The 22,502-nt window shown below is 37.7% G+C and overlaps 1 protein-coding gene across 3 annotated transcripts in view; it reads right to left on the reverse strand.

The window, feature by feature from the left end:
- Positions 1-299: 299 nt before the first annotated feature.
- PDE5A (phosphodiesterase 5A) overlaps positions 300-22,502 on the reverse strand; it is a 154,808-nt gene continuing 132,605 nt past the window's right edge. For all 3 annotated transcript variants that reach the window (XM_068543365.1, XM_068543367.1, XM_068543366.1), the window contains exons 15-21: positions 21,322-21,409; positions 17,501-17,601; positions 15,734-15,811; positions 13,800-13,863; positions 8,391-8,465; positions 6,971-7,054; positions 300-4,825 (exon numbers count right to left, since the gene is read on the reverse strand). In XM_068543365.1, coding sequence (XP_068399466.1) covers positions 4,688-4,825; positions 6,971-7,054; positions 8,391-8,465; positions 13,800-13,863; positions 15,734-15,811; positions 17,501-17,601; positions 21,322-21,409 — 628 coding nt within the window. In that variant the 3' untranslated portion in view covers positions 300-4,687. The remainder of the gene's footprint in view (positions 4,826-6,970; positions 7,055-8,390; positions 8,466-13,799; positions 13,864-15,733; positions 15,812-17,500; positions 17,602-21,321; positions 21,410-22,502) is intronic.

Here is a 22,502-nt window from a genome sequence, read left to right on the forward strand (position 1 = left end):
CCTAAGCCTTAGCTCCACATGCAACCTGAGGATGGTAACAATCACCCTCTATAGAATTGTTAGGGACTTGAGAAGTGGTGAGGTGTATGGAAAATGTTGCCCTCAAACTGGTAGCAAAGAATATTAACAAAAAGAATATTACTGAGGTGTCTAGGCTGAGGAAAGAAAGGAGTTTATTAAACCACATTTTTTTCAGCTAGTAGGACCACAGGTTAGCTTGATTAAAGTCTCTCAAACTATTGGGCCCATTCTCCCTGCCTGAAATTCAGAGTCCCTAATAATCACACAACGCTCATACCTACTTGTTCATTCTTCTTTTTATTTTTATAAAGCATGGCAAAATGAGGAAACAACTGACAAGTGAAGAGTTTGCGCAATGGAAAACCACCCTGACCATCTCTTGACTTTATAGGGATCATAGGTGGGTAAGTGTTCCTTTAAAGTGATTTTGTCATAGGAGAGTCACATGAAATGGTTCTCGTGGTGGGGGGAGAGGAAAGACAAGAAATAAACATTCACAATTATTTAAAATGACTTAAAAGCTAAACATAATATACATAGTAACTCCTTTATCCTAGTACAAAAATAGTGCCAGAAACTATAATATATTTGTTCAAATGTATTGAAAAGGTATAAGAATACAAATAGATATTAACAGTGGCTAGTGATGATTCATAAGCTTTTTCTTAAACTGAAATAGAAATTTATATTTTCAACTATTTACATGGTGTTCAACATCTATTAAGACATGTTTACACAGACTTTTGAGAAGCATGTGGAAGGGCAAAGTGAGCTTTAATACTTTCTTCCTCACTCCCTACGCTGGAGCAGAAGGGGTCCAAAACTGTGTGCAATTTAACAGTCTAAGAGAACTCTTGAGTAATCTCTACCTGGCTAGCATATGGAAAAATAATCTACATAGTGGAATATATGACTCCTTACTTACATAAGGTGTTCGCTAAGCTATCAGCAGGCTAAGTGATTCATGCTTGCAAGAAGACAAGATGTTCACTGACAGATTCTTAACAAGTTCCAGGTAAAGAAGGTCCTTGGAAAACTATATAATACATATGTTATAGATGGAAATGAAAGTGATAACTGTACCCTATATTTTCACGTTAAATCGGCAGGATCAGAAGCTGGTAAGTCTCTTATCCAGCACTCCCTGCAGAGACTGTGAGCTCCTTGAGGTCACTGCCCTCTCTCCCCAGTGGAGCACAGTGCCTGACATGCAGCAGGAACTCAATAAAAGGTGGATCGAGGCATGTCTAACACTGAGCAGTTACATTATACCACCTTGTTTTGACTGTAGTTGTTCCCAGGAGAGGAGAGCAGTTACATCCCTCCCCCTCCCCCTTCTTAAATCAATCTTGTAAAACAAAACAAACAGCATTTCTTTTGATGGCCTGTAAAGCTTTAGGAGTACAATCAGGTGGAAAACACAGGAAAATTGAACATCAGATTGGAGTAGGTCTAACATTTGTGCTCTGTGCTGAAAATAAAGACACTTCACTGCTAGGCAAGAATATATCTGTAACCGGTTTCCTCCCACAATCCATTATTTCCAGTACACTTTCATACACTTTCTTTTCTCCAACACTCCTATGGAAGGAAACCATTCTTCATAGTAAAGAGATCAGTGGTGAAACATCATTGTCCAGGGTTTGTACCGTGAGATGAGGTGCTCAAAGAGCTCTAAATCTCACACATCTAGTGATCTGCATGAGAAGCCAAAGAAATGTACTATCTTTTTCTCAGTCTTGGAAACTCAACACAGGAAATGACTTAAGGGATTAGATACCTTGCTCTGTGGCCTGCTATCCCATTTCTGACAGTGGTCTCCAGGGCCCATTAGGGCTTACACAGCAGCTGCCTTCTGTGACATCCTCCTCTGAGACAAGGCTTAGCCCAAATGTAACTCCTTCAACAGCACAACTTGTTCACACTCACAGAGGTTAAAGAGACTTACACAAGTTCACACAGGATTGTGGCTGGCAAAGGCCAATCCTGTGAAAAGTACAAGACCAGGCAATTTTACAGACATCTTCTCACAACTTAGTAAAATAGTGGGAACTTTTGGGGCTGAAAATTGAAATGAAATGGTATCATGGTACTCAGCTATAATGAAAACAAACAAACTAATCTAGAGCAAGAACAACTTCTTGCTAGGTTACAGGTAATATAAATATAGGGTAGGGTGAGAGAAGACTACATATATATGTATTTTTTCCAACTTGAGAAGATACTGGAAAGGAAATATTCACATACGAAGAAAATTTGTGCCCATGTACCAGGTAATAATCCATGTATGGAATGATTTTCCTAAAAAATTAAGAATTATTTGAACCAAGTAACCAGTCCTAAAGAAGCACTCTTCTTCTGTATGAACTAAAATACCCAAAAATGAAATAGGTATGGCACTGCCCCACTTCTTTCAGTTTCTAAACTAGTAAGGTAAAATAAACCATTATCTAAAAGTAAACCAAAAATTTATAATCTAAATACACCTTCTTGCTTGTTAAAATGACACACATACAAATCCTCCGTACATAGCCTACTGTGTCTTTAAAAATCTCAGTGACATATATTAGAGGGCTCTAAACAAACTACTAAAGTATTTGACTACAGATTTTAGCATAACTGCTAAATCACAGTGTGTACGGCAAAAAGATAGATAGGTTGTTAAAGACTGCTATTCTTCAGACAATGTGTCTGCATGCATAGGTGTATACCAGTATGTAGATACGTTATTTTAGTGACAGTCTTTGTAAGTTACACACCAGTGCCACCAAGAGGCAACCTCACAGATTTCATGTGTATGACATAAAATAGAATAACATCTTGAAAATACAGGTGTCACAACAGTAATACATAGCCCTTACCGCTACAAAGTAATGGCAATACAATTTGTTTTGCTTTCTTTTTAAAACCTGAAGGGTAAGAATAAAGCCACTTTATGTCAAGATACATATACACACTCAGAATTTTAAAAACTTAATGAATATGTTGAATTTTAGGTAGTTTAGGGAACAAATGGTTATGAATGCAAAACATGTTTTAATGAAAAGTCTTTGAGAATGCTGCATTATCATATCCCCAAGAGCTTTTCTATAGAAACTAGTTATAGAAACTCAGAAACTTTATTCAGGGGTGGGGAAGTGGGTGAACAGATCAAACAAATACCTCTCTTCCTACTCTTGCCCACGAACATTATTGCATATTTAGAGCAGATTTTCTTTTCCTGAACTAGGTTCTCAGTTCATTATCTACTTCTCCAATATGTAATAAAAGTGTCTTTAGGGGCACACATGTACAGTGGGAATACAATTAAATGGGCTCAAATTCTAAGAAAGTGTTAACATTTTCTAAATGTACTAAAAGCTGTGAGAAGTAGATACCACTAACTACAAGCTCAGGGCCAGTGTTCAGGGTGCATACCCAAACTTCTGTGATTCTGGGTTGACTAGTCCTGTAAACCAAAATATGGCAGTTTCTCAGTCACAAACTCAATACTGCTAAGTTTACTCAAGCTTGAGGTTTCTTACCATATTGTTCCCTCGATTTAATTTTTGACCCTAATATCAAGGATAGCCCTTTGCTGTTTGTACTTTTCTCTGTACTCCATTTAACAAACAGAAAAAAAAATATGATTCATTTTGTACCCTCTTATCCTATACAGTCATCTCTCACTTCAGGCCAGTGCTCCCATGATCACTTTTTCTCGCTCTCCTGTTGAGTCTTAAAGTGTTGACTTACAAGCTGTGGCTTATAAGGTGAACGATAAGGAAGTTATTTACAAAAGGAAGTTCAGGATTCAGAACACTCACTGACTGTCAGGAGTGTCTTCCAGCAGAACGTCCTCTTCACTGGCAGCCATCCTTGGCTGTTCCATTTCTGCATCACACTCATCCCTCAGTAAAGTCAGTGACTGGATCGTCTCCCAAGGTTTCCCCTGCTTTCCATCAGGTAGGTTAGATCAAAGTGAGTTTATGGGTAGCCTTTGGATAGATTTATTGCCTTGAAATGAGAAATTTCTCTTTTGCCTGTTCTCTAACAACAAAAAAAGCAAAATAACTAAATAATGCCTTTTCTTTACAGTACTACCTTATAGTACTTTCCATTTGTTTAAAGTTTTAACTTTTTTTGTTAAGGTAATACAGTGTCGACAAATATACCCCATTCCTCTTAAAATCCACTCAGCCAACATTTTTCTCTATTCTATGAAGGTTTTAAATGTCACAGAATATATTCACTTTGCTCCTAGCCTGTTTTTAAGAAAAACGATTCCAAACAACATTCTTGAAAGAAAGATTGGTAATTCAGAAAACACAAAACCAATTATTTAAAATCCCCAGCAAGAAAAAACAAAAAAACCCAAAAAAACCAGCCTCAGTGCAAGAATGCAACTTGTACCTCGCAGTACACAAAATATCACAAACAAACAGAGCTCGTATCCATGTGCTAAGAGTAGGTGTCATTGAAAATCTCAGTTCAGTGGCATAAAACAAATATACAGAAAATATGCAATAGTCCTCTAAAAACATTTCATGCTGTGTTGTCGAAAGTTGTGCAAAAATAAAAATACAGCAGTGGCAAAGTATACACCAAATCTGTACAGTGTATAGCAAAACTAGGCATACTGCAGAATACACCATCTGTAAACTTCAACTCTGCATGAATAGGCCACTCAGTTCCGCTTGGCCTGGCTGCTTTCCCCATTAATCAATGTCTTCTCCTGCTGTTCTGCAAGAGCCTGCCATTTTTGCCTGTTCTTTCTGCAGCCATCCAGCAAAGGGAAACAGTCCTCCGATACGTGGGTCAGGGCCTAAAGAAAGAAAAGAAAGCCAACAACTAGATGGCAGCTAGGAAATAAGCCCTCTCCCAGGCCTGACGCAAAGGGCCACATTGTACACTCACTTCATAAGCAGGCCCACTGTTGGGATTCTCACAGACTGTGTGAGCACAGATCATTTATGAACGATTCCTCTTAAGCTATACAGACAGGGAGTACATGCTGAGAGAGAGACAGCAGACACACACATCCCAAAATAACATTATTGAGCTATGGAGACAGATCTGTGTGGAATCGGTTTTGCAGAGAAATAATCCATCTGCTTTTATGTAGTGCAAATGGTTCTCCCTAAGTGTTGACTGCCTTGAGAGCTGCTTAGTTTTTCTGTTTTTCTGTAAAATGACTTTATTCAATGTACTTAAGTAGATTTTTATCCAAGATTATAATAAACATTAATTTATAACTATATGTATATGTTTAATATAACTAAACATTATTATTTACCAACTACAGTGCCATAAATATTTAGCTACAAGTATGTTCACTGCAGATTTCTTTGTAATAGACAAACATTGAAAATGACTTAAATACCCAACAACGGGGTTAGGAATATCGTGTTACTATTTTGCAGCCATTAAAAATGTCATAGAAACACATTTGAAACAGAAAGATGTATCTTACTTATATTATGGATCGCAAAGAGCAATTTTTGTTAAATGAAAAATACATGAAAATGTCATAAAGCATATGCACTGAAAGGAGATAACAGTGGTTATCTCAGAGTAGTAGAATTATAAGTGATTTTATCTTTTTGCTTCTTTGTATTCTGATTTTTCTATAACAACATATTACTTCTGTAATAATGGTAAAAATGCATGTCTATATCAAATAGAATTCAACAGGAGAGTCAAATAAAATGAATCCTTGCACAAACAGTAAATGTAGAAGGATGAAATCTATAATGGGTGATTTGACTGTTAGTTTGACTATATTTACAGGCATGGGAAAAAAAAATCAAGAGAGACATTAGCGTCTACAACTGAGGAGCTATTAATCCAATCCACAAGAAAAGCATCTGTTATGGAAAGAATGAGATATTCAGGGATTGTTGGAGACACTGCTCTGAACACACTTCTGCACAGATTGCCGAGAAAGGTGGGGAGACAGTGGTGCAGAGGCCTGACACCCAATGTTCTTCTGTCCTGTTTTCTTTTGCTGTCTCTCCTGTCCTTCCCTCCTCAGCCACAGCTTCTTTCTTAAATTTATCCACTGGCTAGAACCCTGGACTCAGGCTGAGAACTGGATTCTAAATACAGTTCTCCCACTAACTACCTGTTTGGGACAAACATTTCATCTCCCTGGAAGTTGGACTTTTTACAGATTCAATGACGGAATCTGTGAAATGTCTGGATTAGAAGATTTCTAGGGTTTCTTCTGGTCTTGACAGTCTATGATTACTCCATGATAAATGTTCTTTTCCCAAATACTTAAAATTTAAGACAGTTTCCTGTTTAAACTTCTAAAGACAAGGATAGCATCTACTTTCTATATTTGGGGCATGAACATCTAAACTAGTAAACTGGATGTTTTAGGGAGAATATCTTTACCAAAAAAATAAATAAATAAGCAAAAAAAAAAAACCCAAAACAAAACCCCAAGCCAACAGGCATATGGAAATGGGAACCTGCAATATTCTTCTAGCCGCCTTCTTTTAATCGTCTTAAAAATTTTCTTAAGCCACACTATGACAATGAGAAAAAGTTAGATAACTATTTTTCCTTATTTAGGCCAAAAGTCAGACTTAAAAAGAATATGCTCTTAAAAAGAACATAGAGTATGCACAGTATACCTCCTTGAGGGAGGCACTGGCACGTGATTTTTCTTAGCATTCCCTACACGAATTTGCTGGAGCCCAGCACATGGTAGGCACTCACTAGGTAGTTATACATTAATGAATTAACATTTTTGAGAAACAGTAAATATAAAATGTGTTCCTTATTCAGTACAAACAGCATGTTCATGAGCAAAAGAAATAATCCTGATAATTTTATTTCTAGTTTGTTGATTAAGACGCAAAAAATATACGCCTGGTGTTAGTCGCTTCAATTTACTTTAGGTTTTATTTAATTCATAACATGGTCAAAGTTTAGCAAGTCTAGTAGTTTTCATAATAAATACCTCATACAGTTGCAAGCAGATGGCATCTATGAATCCAACTTGCATACTTGGGATTTTGTTTTTCTTCTCCCTGTTCATTAGGTCCTGAAAACAGAAACAGACACACACAGATCTGCATTTACTTAAAGAACACAATGCAAGTTGGCTCTAAAAAGATGAATCACTGGGTTAGCTGAGGAAGGCTAGATACCTGCCTACCTGCCTTCTTACCACACTCAGGAAGGCCCTGGTCCTCTCTCCCGTGTTTGCCCCGGCTGTGACTTTCCCCACATGACCCCCAGAATTGATCACTGACCTAGAATCAACTGCTGACCTACAGTCAAGCACTGACCTAGAGTCCACTGCTGACATGTATTTGGAGAACACACATGCTTTCAAACTGTCTACTGATGTGGCATCAAACACTCTCAGCTTTGTGGAAAAAGCCACTGAGGCCACAGTTGATTACAATTCAGTTGACACAGAGAGCTTTTTGAGTGAAGATTATGCAGATGTCACTGCTGCTTATTCCCAGGAGCTCATGACTGGTGCAGCGGACAAGCCCAGCACCTCCATGGGGAGCAAAGAGTCTGTCTCAGTGCTTGTTTAAAATGAAGCAAATTCTCCATTAGCTGCGACCATCACTCTGCTACCCACCATTTTCTGAGAAGATTCTGAGCTTCTGAACAAGCCCACTACTACATAGTAGGAGACTGAATAACTGCAAAAGACTAATGAGACATAGGATGTACCCAGTGGAGGATAAAAAGCAGGGTGGAAGGAATGGTACACAGACGGAGGAGGGGCATCTCGTAACCATGTCCCATTTAATGTGGGCTCAATAAATGTTCATTTGAATTGAAAAAAAAGACTCTATGCTTCATTTCCAGGGAAAACTCATTCATTTCCAGGAAAAACTTCTCCAATGGTTTAAGGAGAATCTTCTTGTATTCGAGATTCCCTACACTATACAAAAAAGGCAGTATGTATCAAAAAATCTTTAAAATCTGTGTGCCCTACAACACAGCAAGTCTGGAATTTATCCTAACAAGGTAATGAAAAATGGCCCACAGATGTTTAGCAACAAAGATGTTTATCAAAGTGCTGTTTGTAATAGTGAACTCTGCAAACATTGTACGAAAAAGTAACTTATGGTTACATCTATTTCATGTAACCATTATGTATGATATATAAGAGAGCATCTGTTAGAATGAAAAGTGGCTTATGATATTTAAATGGAAAAAGTAAATTACAAAATATAGGTACAATATGATGACTTGTTATTTGCTTATTTTCTGTAGCAAACATGTATAATCTTCTAGTAAGAAAAGTTTTTAAAAATAATGAGAAATTCTGTTCCTAAGATCTCATAGAAGCATAAAAAGAGTCTACAATAAAAAATGTATATGAATAATTCCTACCAGCAAGGTCTCATACTTACAGCAGGCTCTATGTTGAGTTCTTTTCTCTCTCTGTCTCCTTGGTCAAAAAATTCAGTGGCAACAAGTTCTGCTATCTGAAATCAATAACAGACTAAGTTTGGGTAAATAAAAGCATATTACTCTGTAAAACAGAGACTTTCAATGAAGATAATAAAATCTATCAAAAGCTGTAGCTTTCAACCACATCAGTAAAATTAGAATAAAGCAGTAACAACTAATAGAAATTTTATTTGTTTTAATGTGTACCTAATCACAAAGGCTAGAGTTTGTAATCTTCTATAATTACACAGAAAAAAGCAACATTATTTCAACTTCAGCAATCAGTGGAAAAAAAGTACCGTGTGCCCATCTGTATGCATAATCAACGATATATTTATTAAGCATCTGTTGTATGAGGTGCTGTGTAAAACACAGTATCAAATAGGTCCATATACTGAGACTGATTGATATGCCTTTTAGGTTTCTTTTAATCTACCAGTTCCTTCTCTTCTCTTTTTAAAAATAGTCCTTATAATTTTGGTTGTTGTTGAATAAACTGGGTTGTTTATCCTGCAGTTTTCCACTGTCTGGATTTTGTTGATTGTGTTCCCATGATGAAATTTAATGTTTCTCTGTACCCTGTATTTCCATACACCAGTAATGAGATCTAGACACTTGATTAGATTGAGACTTGAAATATTTTTTTTTTTTTTTTTGCCGCAACTCTTTCACAGGCAGTGCCCTGTACTTCTCTCAAGGGCTGTATAATGCCTGGTTGCCTCTCTCTGTGAGATTAACAACCCTTCATGATCTCTGTCTAGATTCACTAATTAAGAGGCTGCAAAAATGTAATATGCAAAGCAATCATTCCTTTTTCCTTTATAGCTGAAATAAAATAAAGTTCCCCACATCAGTTATTTAGTTACCCTAAAGCAGCGGTCCCCAACCTTTTTGGCACCAGGGACCAGTTTTGTGGAAGACAGTTTTTCCATGGACCAGGGTCAGGGGGGATGGTTTCAGGATGATTCAAGTGCATTACATTTATTGTGCACTTTATTTCTGTTATTACATTGTAATATATAATGAAATAATTATACAACTCACCATAATGCAGAATCAGTGGGAGCCCTGAGCTTGTTTTCACTTGTCACTCACTGATAGGGTTCTGATACGGGTCTGCAAGCAATTGATTTATCATGGTCTCTGTGCAGTCACACCTCTCTGCTAATGATAATCTGTATTTGCAGCCGATCCCCAGCGCTAGCATCACCTCATCTCCACCTCGGATCGTCAGGCATTAGATTCTCATAAGGAACGCGCAACCTAGATCCCTCGCGTGCGCAGAGCATGGTAGGGTTCACACTCCTATGAGAATCTAATGCCACCGCTGATCTGACAGGAGGCGGAGCTCAGGCAGTAATGGGCGCGATGGGGAGCGGCTGTAAATACAGATGAAGCTTTGCTCGCTTGCTCGCCCACCGCCCACCTCCTGCTGTGCGGCCCTGTTCCTAACAGGCCATGGACTGGTACCAGTCCTTGGCCCGAGGGTTGGGGACCCCTGCCCTAAAGTACAATTTGTATAAATAAAGCACGAGAAATACTTGATTTTCTCTGCTTTAGTTACTATGAAAAAAAAAAATAACTTGGTTCTCAAGCATCCACCAAAGATGACTATGGAAGGTTTTGTTTTATTATTTTTATTATTATTTTGAACTCTTGGATTTAAACATTATAATGTATTTCAATCCTCACTGACACTCAGACATTGTTCCATTTTGGCCAGCTGAGAGCATATTAAGTTGGCTTCTTTGTTCTTTCGACATGGCTTCATCAGTCTTTGATAGCTTCCTCGCTTTCTGCTATAACAAGATGTTCTAGGCTCATCTTGTACATTGCCTGCTTTGGAACCGCAATCAGCCATTTCATTGTGGAGCCCTAATTCCTTTAAACTGAGGTATTTGGAAACCTCAATCTGGGCACTAGGTTCATTCATTACTACCAGGGTGATCATTATTTTTAAGCCCTTTTAATGGATGGAGCTAAGATACAACGTAAGTTCATACAGTATTTCCTATTCAAATTCAGGACTACAGGATTTCTGCAAAACCTTATCCACCTTAGATCTTCATCTTTCCACTCATGCTGAAAATCCTACTTCTCAACAACACCAATCTAATTTTTCATTTGCTTTTATCCCACATCACCCACAATGGTGACTGAATATCTATACAAAATTACCACTAACATGATTAAAAACAGTTTTAAAGGTTTCTTTTTTTTGGAGTTCTTTTTGTTCTCAGTGTACATCTCGCCAGAGTTAGATGGTCAAATCACTGTTTTAATGTCACTTGGAATAAAACAGTCCCTCTCAGTGTGGTTCTGCAACCAAAATCATTTTGTTTCATTTTACTTTCAAGGTTAAGAAGTGATTTTTTAAAAATTCAATTTATTTTATAACTATAAGAGCAATTTACATGGTTCGTAAATTAAATCTACAAAACAAGTGCATGCAAGCAACTCTAGCTTATATCTCTGTTCCCTCTATCTTATTCCCTTCCCCTGAGGGAAATAATTAACTTTTTTGTGATTAATCCTTCTGTTTTTTTAAAATATAAGCAAATACGTACATATATTATTTCATCCCCTTCTCAGATAAACGGTAGGATACCATACGCATTTTTCACTGCCTTGCTTTTGTTTTATTTTATTTTATTTTTTTACTTATAATATATCTTTGTAATCACTCCCTAGTAGTATATAGAGAATCCTCATTTCTTTTTGCTGTTGCAAAGGATTCATCATGTAAATGTACTATAATTTATTCAATCAGTAACCTATTAATGAACATTTGGGTTATTTCCAGTGTTTGCTATTACAAATAGCACTAAAATGAATAGGCTTGTGTAAATGTCTTTTTATATTCTTGCCAGTACATTTTGGGATAACATTCTTAGGAGTAACGGTAAATGAATTTGTGTATTCATATACTTCCAAAGGGTTATAGTATTTTGCATTCCTTTTTTTCCCACAGCTTCCCCAACAGAGTATGTGGTGAAACCTTTGGGTGTTTGCCAATCGGACAATTGAGAAATGGTGTCTCAGTGCTTTTTTTAAATGAAGTAGAATTTACATACTGTGAATTGCATAGACCATGGGTATACAGTTCAGTATATTAATAAAAGCATGTAACTAGGTAACACACACCCCATCCAAGAAATAGAATATTTCTGTCACCCAGAAGGTGCCCTCAGGCCCTTTCACAGTGAATCCCTGCACCTTCTTCCCTCCCTCCCCACCCAACAGCTATCCTATCAATTAGTTTTGCCTCTTCTAGAACACCACATAAATGACATCACAGTATTCTTTTGTACCTGGCTTCTTTTGCTCAGTTTAGTGTTGATGAGACTAATCCATGTAGTTGCCTGTATCAGTTTCAGTTTCTTTTCACTGTTGAGCAGTACTCCACTGTGTGAAGGAGTAGTGTACTACAATACATTTATCCATGCTCTCGTTGAGAGACTTTTGGGTTGTTTCTAGTTTCTGACTATTAGGAGTAACGCTGTTAATTGTAATGAGATTCTGTACAAGTTCTTTTGTGTCAATGTAGTTTTTGATTTGTGTTTTGTTTGTTTTATTTGTTTTGTTTTGTTTTTTTAAGGCCACGCCACGTGGCATGCAGGATCTTAGTTCCCTGACCAGGGATCGAACCCCTGCCCCCTGCAGTGGAAGCACGGAATCTTAACCACTGGACTGCCAGGGAAGTTCCATGTGTCAGTGTAGTTTTAACTTGCATCTTTTCTTATGATTGAGGTTCTGAGAACCTTTTCAAATGAGTAAGAGCCATTCACATTTCTTTTTCTATCAATCAACTTTCTGTTCAAATCTTTGGCCCATTTTCCGGTAGGGTTGTTGGTCTTTTTCTTCTCTATTTTTAAGAAGTTCTTTAATATTAGGGATATTAACTATCTATCAGATAAAAGTTGCAAATATTTTTACCTGTTTTTCATTGTCTTTCTTTGCTTATAGTGTCCTTGCCATGCAAAAAATTTTCTTAATTTTTAAATTTTCTTGTAATCAAATTTGTCAATCTTTTCCTTTATTGATTCTGCATGTTGAGCCATGGTTAGGAAACTTTTCTCACTCCTTGTTTATAAAAGAATCCACAAATGTTTTTATTTAGTACTTGTATGGTTTAATTCTCTACACTGAACTCTATGCCCCATTTGGAATTTAAGTATGCAGAATAGATCCAATTTTGTCTTTTGCCATCCGACTATGGAAGATGGGAAAATCATCCTAACATGATTTTGTAAAGTCTATTTTCCCCCCCGTTATTTGAAATGCTATCTTTATTATATATTAAACATTCTATGCAATTCTCAATGTTCTATTATGTTCCACTGGTCTGACACCAATACCAAACTGTTTTAATTATAGAGGCTTTATAGTGTTGCTTTTTATGTCTGGACCCCAACTTCACTGCTGTACTTTTTCAGGGTTTGATTCAGAAAAAAGAAAGAGTAAATGAAAAGACAAATTCTTCCCTCTTCCATTCTCTTTCCTATTTGGAAATGGGCATATAGTCTTATTTACTATGGAGCAGGAAGGTCTGTAAAGACATTTCATGAGTGCTTGTGGCACGTCAGCTTTGGCACACTGGAGAGTGCGCTCCCGATACTGTTTTCTCAGCACTTGTTTCATGAGATGAGCCTGTCATTACTGGGCTCTGTGACTGTGCAGCCCAGAGCTGTGACCAACAGCGTGGCCAGTAATCTCAGGTAGTACATTTAGGGTTCAAGGTGTAATCTCAGAAAACAGAACCACAACATACACATCACTGCATATACACCCACCCCTTCTTCTAGCTTAGGGCCTTTATTGCCTCTGCAAAATGTTAACAGCAGTTACTTATCTAGAGAGAGGATGTATTTCTAGCCTCCTAGCCACAGGCCCTGATCAGATCCTTCCTGGCATCTTATATCAACACGTCCTATACTTCTAAGCACCAGAAATGTTTAAGTTCTACCTGTTAATGCCTATTTAGAGTTGAGGTATAGCCTAATACGCTAACCGTAAGAAGATTAAGTTTGCTTCTTCTAAACTTTAATATTATTAAAGGGATGTGTTAAAAAAAAATCCCCAACTAAGCCAGCAGTAGTATTGGAATTAAACTTTATCAACAGCTAGGTTTTGCTGTGTTAATATAGATGCTTTCTTTCTTAATATATCTTACAAATATTATTAAGTGCTAACGAGTCCTCCAAAAAAGAAAACCTGTTTATGTCCAATTATCTTTTAATTAGCTTTTAATACTACTTAAAATTTAGATAAAAAGTTCCCCAAATACTTCAAAAAACTACATTTAACAGTAAAGATTTTTCTTATTTTGACTTTTTAATGATTACTTTTATCGTCACTAAGCAACATACCCGTTGTTGGATAGGCCAGGGTTTTGTAATTGCAGAAAGATCACAAGCTGTCATCAGCATCGCTCTGTTAAGGGAAAAAGAAGCCCAATACTCCTGTTTACTTTTATGTGAATACAAACCCTAGTAAATAGTTACTAATAAAAAAGTTGAATTAAAACCCTCTAAACTATGAGGATGGCAGTTTATAGACTAAAGAAACAGAAATAGAATTTACATACAAGCAGGGCTGATACAGTGATATCACAGTGTCATTGTTTTGGTTACCCAGTGAACTACTGGAATTTGCCTTCACACTGCCTCATTTATCTCCAGATTAGCAGCAGGAGAGAAATTATTAACCTTTGAGCAAAAGCTTGCCTGCTATTTTTTTTTTTTTTTTTTTACTTTGGTCTTCCAATCTAAGTGACAGTATGATGAAAACACATTGATTACTAATAATTAACCATTAAAGGATAACTTCAGCTGTCCTACTGATAAAAGTTCCGTGACAGCAAGAACTATGGTGGGTCATTCTAATTCACTCAACACATGTAGTGACTCCTATGTGAAAAGCCTTTGAATTATTGAACAGTATCTGCTGGAGAAAAGAGGGAAATGAAAGGATGATGCTGTTTATTCCTTCGCTTGTTAGAGAAGTTGAAAACCATGCTGGAGTCTGGAGTCTGTGACAAGGCGCTCTAGAACTCAATACTATATAAAACTACTGTATGGAAATAGTTCTCTCTTTAGTGCAGTGTTTTCTCATGTCAGGTCCAAATACCTGCCATCTAATCCTTTTAATTTGTTTGAAGACATAGGCAAAAAGGCCATCACTGTCATATAGAAGCACTCAAGGTAAAGGACTGGATCACTTGTCCCTCTAGGGAAACCCAACCTAAAAGTACATTCTCCCTAACCATATTAGGCCACAAAGAAAATGGTTTTCTGCCTCTATCTCTTACACCAACTCTCTCGCAAGTCATGAGTGCACCAGAGAAATCTTTAATCATGAAGGATTTCAATAATACTTGCCAATACAAACTGCCTCCCCCAAAGAAGACTATGCACCTGTGTGAGCTTAACTACAATCTGGACTGTGAAGAGTGGAAGAGGCAACGCAGGCGCTACACGTCCTGAGTGCTTGTCTGCCGAGAGGTCAGAAGTTAGGAGAGTGGAGCAGTGAAAACTGTGGCACAGACTTGGAATTGTGGTCAGATTCCACTTTTGTCATTGAGAAAAACTGTTCACGAATCACAGTAGCATGTCTGTACTTTTCTAAGGCACCGTTCTAAAAACATGTTGAGACTCTTAGGTGAAGCATGGCTATAGAGAACGGACAGCTGGGCATTTGTATGTTTCCTTATAATTTGCATCTTTGTTTGCATGTGAAGTAATACCAATCTATTTAAAGAAATGTTGGTTATAAAATTGTAATAGAGCACTATCCTTAGTATTACTACCTCTATCTTTTCTTTATTATTGACACTTAGCTCTTTTTTATTGATCCAGTTCTTGTCATGACAAAGGCAGTGATAGTAATAGCAAAGGATGGGAGGGCGGGACAGAGGAACAGGTGAGGAAAAACAGAAACCCTGAAGTTCTGACAGCGCTATTCAGCTGTCACGTAAGAGAAGTAAACACTTCACAGCCATGTTCTCGCTCCTACATTCTTTAGGATGATATTTTCAGGTCTTCAATTCCAAAGAATTGTGAGTATGAACAAGGAAACTCTATAGCCTGGTACTGATACTCTACCACATTTTAAAGGTCCTTCTAGGACAAAAGTGATTCATTCAGTTGAATTTGCAAATGCATTTCTTTTCAAGTAAATATTCATTTTTGTACAACACTCAAGAATTCTGACAGCCTCTAAGATCATCACATTGTAACAACTAATTGCAATAAAATTAATTAGGTAGCAAAACTTCAGCTTTAAGGATAGTAATCCTACTTACAAAAACAATTCCTTTTGATGAGGATCTTCCAAGTTGAATTGATTTTTTCTTATAAGTTCAAAAAATTCTCCTCTCCTCCTTTAAAATAAAGAAAAATATTTTGTAGTTATGATGAGTCCCCCAAGCTCTTATCCCTTTGGTCTAGAAAGACTCATGGAGTAAAATTTTGGGGGAAAAAAAATCTCAAATGGTTTTTTCTCATCTTAGAATCCAATATAAAAATCATCATTTAAAAATCTTAAATACCTTACCCTTCTTCTCTTCTACCATATTCTTTGGTTGAAACATTAAAATCTCACCTCGTTTTTAACTACGAATCACAAGTAATGGAAATTTTAATTCTTGAACATGATTTTAAGAAAATGAACCAATATGAGTTAAAAGTCTGATGCCAAGAATGATTTAAGAAATTTTGTGTGTGGCATAATAAGATCTATATGCTTTCAGTTTAATTTTATATACCTCATTCACATATATTATGGTATAGGGTAAAAAATGTTCATAATAATTACTCTGTCACTATAAAGTTGTGAAGTCCTTCTGAAACAAAGAGTGACCAAGTAAAGTATAAACTAATATTCATTCACTGTATAGTGAATACCTCTATGTGCTCAACATTGTTAGGCATCTTGGGAAATTATTAGACATGAGTTCCTTTCACGGTGTTTAAAATCTAGTCAAAGACACAAACATAAGAGAAACTTACATAACAAAACTGCCCGTCTATGACTAAGTACCAAAAATGAAAAGAGGTTTCAGAAGGGTTCAGAGGGGAGACCCATGTGGCCTGAAAAGGTCGGGAAGTCTTTGTGGTTACAGGTATTTTTCAAATTCTTGGTAATTTGATCATCTTTATTCTGCAATCATTTTGAATACACTGAAATTTACTATATTTTCTTTTACCCTAATTAACTTTAAAGTGCTCCAAAATCCAAGGAAACAGACTCTTTTAGATGTAGTTACTTTCAGATGCACAGCAGTGGGTATCTGGTATGTGGTTTTGTGTGTCTCTTCTGTTTGTTTTTACTTCTCAAAAGAGTGGCTAAAACCATAATGCACATCCTCGTACAGAGGGAGTGAGGCCCGTGTTCCTGGGAAATCCCTTGAGTGTGACTGCCGGACTCCCCTCGCTCCCAAATGCGCAGCAAAGACCTCAGTCTCTGGGGGAAACGAATGCTTGCCCAAAGGCAGCAACGTCTTTCCTTGCTTTTAGAAAGGCAGTTTAATGATGCAAACGTACCTACATCCCTAATACACTCTAAAGCATACTTTAATTTTTGAATCATTAACTTCATTAAAGTTCTGCATTAATATCCTTCTTTTGCCAAAATCCAATAAAAAGAAACAAAATTTACTTGTCTGGCACTCAGCTCCCTTTCCGGCCCACGTAAGCTCGGATGACAGCATAAAGGAATTGTGAAATGGTCAGAAGTTGGGGGAGAGAAGGAAAGGAGGAAAAGCAAATGGCCTGTATAACCTTCAGGTTGGCCAGCCTAGCTTGGAATGACCTTGAGATGGTTATTTGCTTTGCGCATTATTTCAGAGACAAACATCAGAAATAACTCTGTATTCTGTCATTTCTATAGCATTAAGTAAGCAGAAGGAGTAGACTTTTCTGGCTTCCTTTGAGAAACCGCTCCGTAGTTTGACAGCTTTGCCAGGACATCTGTCCTTATAATCTAAAAATACCCCAATGTGGAGTTTTAAAGTTTGAAACAATGCAAACACATCCAAGACCGATTTATCAACATACTTCTTAAAACTTACTTAATGTACAGTGCTAGGTCTGTAGCTAAAATAGCTTGCTTGATTATTTTCAGCGTGGTCTTATATTCTTCAATGGAGAGGCCACTGAGAATCTGATTGCCCTTTATAAAAAAAAGAAAACCATCATTAGCATTCCACCTGGAGAAGCTGCTGATAAGAACAAAATCTGGAAAAATAGTCACATCTCTTAAACACATGCCTAGTATTCTGAACTCAGGAAGATAGAGGACACCTGCTTACATAAAGTAAATACCGTGAAATAATGTTTCCCCTCTATGCCCCCACCCCCATCACCTTGTCATACAAGAAAAAACAGCTTCATGATGGTTCATGGGCCACAGTATGCATGTTTCTCCAACTCTTCTACTCCTTAGGCTTTAGTCCAGGCCCCAAATCTAATAACTATATGCCTTTTTCCTTTGGGCAGGCTAACTGCTATGATCTGAGAACAAGTAAAACTTTGAAAAATCAAAAACTGTATTAATAGATGTGAAGAACAGAGTGAGGAAATTGTAAACGATTGATTTTTTTAAAAATCATTTCTCTATGGCTTCTGTAATAAATCCAATAACATTTCTGGTGCAGATTTATATAATTTTAACTTCATATTGAGAACAGTGTGTATTCCTCAGGAACATGCCAATACAGATGGGTAGAGGGTGTGAGCAATGATGTGCTTACTGGTGGTATAAAGAAAGCAAGAGCTGAAACATCTATAAGGAATATTTCAAAGGTGGCTAATCCATGTGCAAGTTATCTAAAGTTTTTGCTATGTAACCATTTTTTATTTCTGGCCTGTAATTTAAAGCACAGTGACTCTCTAATCTTGAACTAAGTAAAACATACCTTGGGTACCCAGAATATACTCAAAACAACATCTGTAAATTGAGTCAGATGTGCTTCCTAAACCTCAGGGCTGAGAAAAAAAAAACCCAGAAGCTTAGAAATAGGGTCTGGAGGTAAAGGATTTGTTCTGAAGAAAGGAAACTGCTGAGCCAGGTTCAAACATTGGTTAGAGGATAACTGATGCTGAAATTGTGGTATACGTCTAATTAATGAATCTGTGATTACACAAGAAACATTATTTTTAAATATTAAGCCACTTTAGATTCTGGGCAAAACAAAACTATATTCTGATACTTTTATTTATTTTAAGACAAAACTATTTCAAGTGGAAAAGTAGAAATGTCTTTTGGTATTGTATTTTTATTTTCCCTTCCAAAAACAAAGGCTGTAAATTCTTGTGTATTGGTGCTTACAAAGACAGAATATATAGATGGGCCTTATAATGTGAGGCCAGCCATAGATACAACCAGATTCCTTTTATGTTAAGTAATACTATATTACATAAGTTTTATGTTATCTAATAACAGAGAGAGCTGTGATAGGCATACTGTAGAATATGGGTTTTTTTTTAAAAAGGTTAGCATATTTTCTTTAAAACTAAATAGGATATTAAAATGAAGTTTGAGCTGAAGGGCAAAGACAGCAAATTCCAATGAAGGTATAGATGTTGCTGCTGTAACTCGACACACACATTCCTGAGAAGTCTCAGTTCGGAAGAACCACACACTAAAAATAACATGGTTCTTGGGAGAAACAGTGTTGGGGGCAGACCACTCAAAGCCTATGTAACTTTATAACCAGAGCACAAACCAAATCAAGAACTGGTACCTCTGGAGGTAACTTGGACAGGCCAGGCTAGCAAGTCTGGAGGCTGCCTCTGAGTCCATTAAAGAAGCACAGAAGCAGCTGAGTGGAAATGGTGGTTTGTGGAGGCCCAGAGGCGGCACAGGGGGAACTGGATCGCGCAGACAATGGGGCTGTATTAAGGGAGGTGCTGAAGGAAGAGCAACCTCCTTCCCATGGGCCCAGAGCAGCCCAAGGTGAGGGAGAGTGCCTCAGGGCTAAGCGCCCATTTTCAATATTCCTAAAACAGAACCGAAAGGGTTGCTCGTGCAGGAGCCAAGCAGAGGGCTTCTTCCTTCCTTGCTGAAGGTCAAAATTCAACTCCCATAATTCTGGCACCTTACCCAAGAGAACTTGTTCATGAAACAGTACAACTTATACATTTTACTGACATCATTCCCCTACCTCCCAATCATATATCAACTAATTCATGTTAAACAGTCACATCTGTAGCAGTCTGTACTAGAGCATGTGCAGAATTTATAAGGAGGTGCCCAAACTGGCCACATAACTCTTACCCCTTCACCCGCACCAACAGGTGCGACTGCGTTCCCCTTCACTCAAGTAAGAGAGAGCGGCTTGAAGTCGCGGCGTACGCCTGCTGGAGTTTGCTGGGTGGGGTGGGCTCCAGTACCCTTGTGTCTGATTCCTGTCTGGAAAATCTACAAGGCAAGACTTACAGGCTGGCTAGGTGCTCTGATGGAGCAGTGAAGGAGAGGTTGCTACCCTACAGGACGGCCTGCCTTCTCTGAGTTTTGGAGGCATGGGGTTGGTTTAAGTCCTGTCCTGTTCAAGAGGACCACAAAGAAGGCAAAAGAACCTTAGCAGAAAGGAGCTGAAAGCCAACAATCAGAGTTCCAGGAGCTGAGGAAGGAGCCATAAGGCGATAAACTGCACAGAGATGGTCACTCATATTAAGGCGACGTCAGTGGAAAAGCCCCACAGTTAAGGTGCTCGGCCAGGATCATGGCATTACTCGTAAGAAAAGAACTTGGCTTAAACACCTACCAGGCACAAACAGGGGACACTCATCACACTACCAGTCTGTTGAGAATGTTCTTACCCCTCTTGTTTCCTATTCTCCAAGTCTGGAGGGGTAGGAAGGGACATGGGGGTTTGGGGGTGAAGAAGGAGTCAGAAGAAACATAAGGGAGGGACGAAAGGAGCCAACCAGGGTGGGAAGAGAGAACCTGAAACTTTAAATCGAGCCCCAAATCTGGACTACTACGTAGGGCTGCACATTTTGGTTTCTAAATTGAGAACTGTATGCTATATTTTAGGACGTGAAGTAGTTAACTAGAGGGTAAAACTTATCAAAGAGTGACCACAAAAGTCATGGGCCGCCTGCGTTTTCTGGGGCTCAGGGAAGAACTAGTGCCACTGGGCAAATGTAAAGAGATGGAGGTAAAATTGCTTTAAAATTATATACCATGCGTTTGTGCTTGTTCAACGTAATCGTCTACAACTTTCACTGTTTTCTTATTATAAAGGTAATGCACGCATACAATGGGTAATGTGAATAATGAACAACAAATCAAAATCAGAAAATAAAAAAAGGATTAATAGTTTAACTAGACAAAGACAGCCGTTGCGAACATTTTGGCATATATCATTTTAACCTTATTTTCCTTAACATAAATATGACTAGAGTAACATTATTATATGCTTTCTTACACTGATAAATATTCATTTAGCCAAATTGTTGAATAGCTTTCTTCCTTAATGAAAATGTTTATTAGTGGTCAAAAGTTTCCATAGAAAGAGGAAAAGGTATTGCCTTGTGAAAGAAAACCTTTTGAGAGTCGTATAAACCACTTCATTTGCCAAAAACAAAAACCAAAACAGGACTGAGAGCCATAAAATACCAGTTTTGTTTGTTTCTAATGTGGAAGAGAACCAAATGGAGGCGAGTAACCAGTTTTCCCTTTTCAGGCAGCATTTAGACAGTTTTGGTTTCTAGAGAAGTGAGGCTGCGAAGATCTCAAATGTTTTGGCTTTGCCCTTCTTACCCAAAAAGGAATAAAAGCATGCTCAAGAATGTATGTTACTGGGAATAAATCCAAAACTTAAAAATAAAACCGAATTTATAAAGCTCTCTGTTAACATTCTGCAGCCATAAATTAGGCACTTACAGGACTGTTGAGGATCATCAGGCACTGGTCAAAGTGATGATGTTCCATGATGGAATGGCAGTAGAGCTGAGCAAGTGGGTGTTCACTTCTGGGTTTGTTGAAGAAAGGAAACAAGTTTAAAAAAAGTATCGGTTTCCCCAGTACATCAGTCATCAATTTCGTCTTCTTACTGGTTAACTGAAAAAGAGGCTACTGCACAAAAATTAACCCAGCTAACAAGTTTCTCTCCTTTTGCTAAGAAGAGTGAGGGAATCTCTGGGAAATACACATAAAGGGTCAAATTGTTTTCAGATACCAATGTTAACTGCTGCCGGTTCAAAGGATGAACAATTTCATGGGTCTTAATATTTATTAAAATAGTAGAAGGAATAAGGACAAAGGATTACCTTCTCTACACATGAAAAAAATCTCTGAAATAGCTGTGCCAATAATATTTTTCAATTTCAAAAGTGCAATTAATTTAAAATCTGAAATAAATTTCCACGCAAGCCTTTCTTCTGAAATTAGGCTGAAGGTCAGCATCCCTACGTGTGCCTGTACATAAGAAAAGAGTCAACTGAGGTGGAATTAGCTGAGGTGTGAGTGACGAGAGGCAAGGAAATGGGGGCCAGTGGGTGCACATCCCCTTCTGGAGGAAGGAAGGAGACAGCTGAGTCAGAAAAAGCTCCCCACGTGGGATCCAGGTTATTTCGATGCAGGACATCCTGGCGGCGCTCTAAAATGAACTTGGGGGAAACAGTAAAGACCGTTTGGCTGAGTGAAGTGAGGGGAGGAATATTATAGTCAATTCATTATATGTAACAGAGTCAAACATCAAGTTCTAAAGCACTGCAAGCAGAGTCCTCCACCTCCTACTTCTCATGACCCTTCACGTGTGAACATAAAGCACCATTTCCACTCTTTGTTCTTTAAAAGAAAGACAAAAAGTTATAGTTCTGAAAGTCTCTGTTCCTCGAATTAATAGGACAGGGGTTTATGAATTGTAAAGCACGATACAAGTGTTAGATAATACAGTTGATTTGTTATTCCTCTGTACTAGTACATGAATCATTATTTTACTTTGCATTTAATTTGTTGAAGATAGAGAAGCTACCCAAGACAACAAATGTAACACAGGAAAAACAATGAGTTGGAGTGAGAGAAGCTTAAGGGAAAACAAGAACAGTAAAACGAAAATAAAG

The sequence above is a fragment of the Eschrichtius robustus genome, chromosome 4, assembly GCF_028021215.1.
Source record: "Eschrichtius robustus isolate mEscRob2 chromosome 4, mEscRob2.pri, whole genome shotgun sequence".
Classification (NCBI taxonomy): Eukaryota; Metazoa; Chordata; class Mammalia; order Artiodactyla; family Eschrichtiidae; genus Eschrichtius; species Eschrichtius robustus.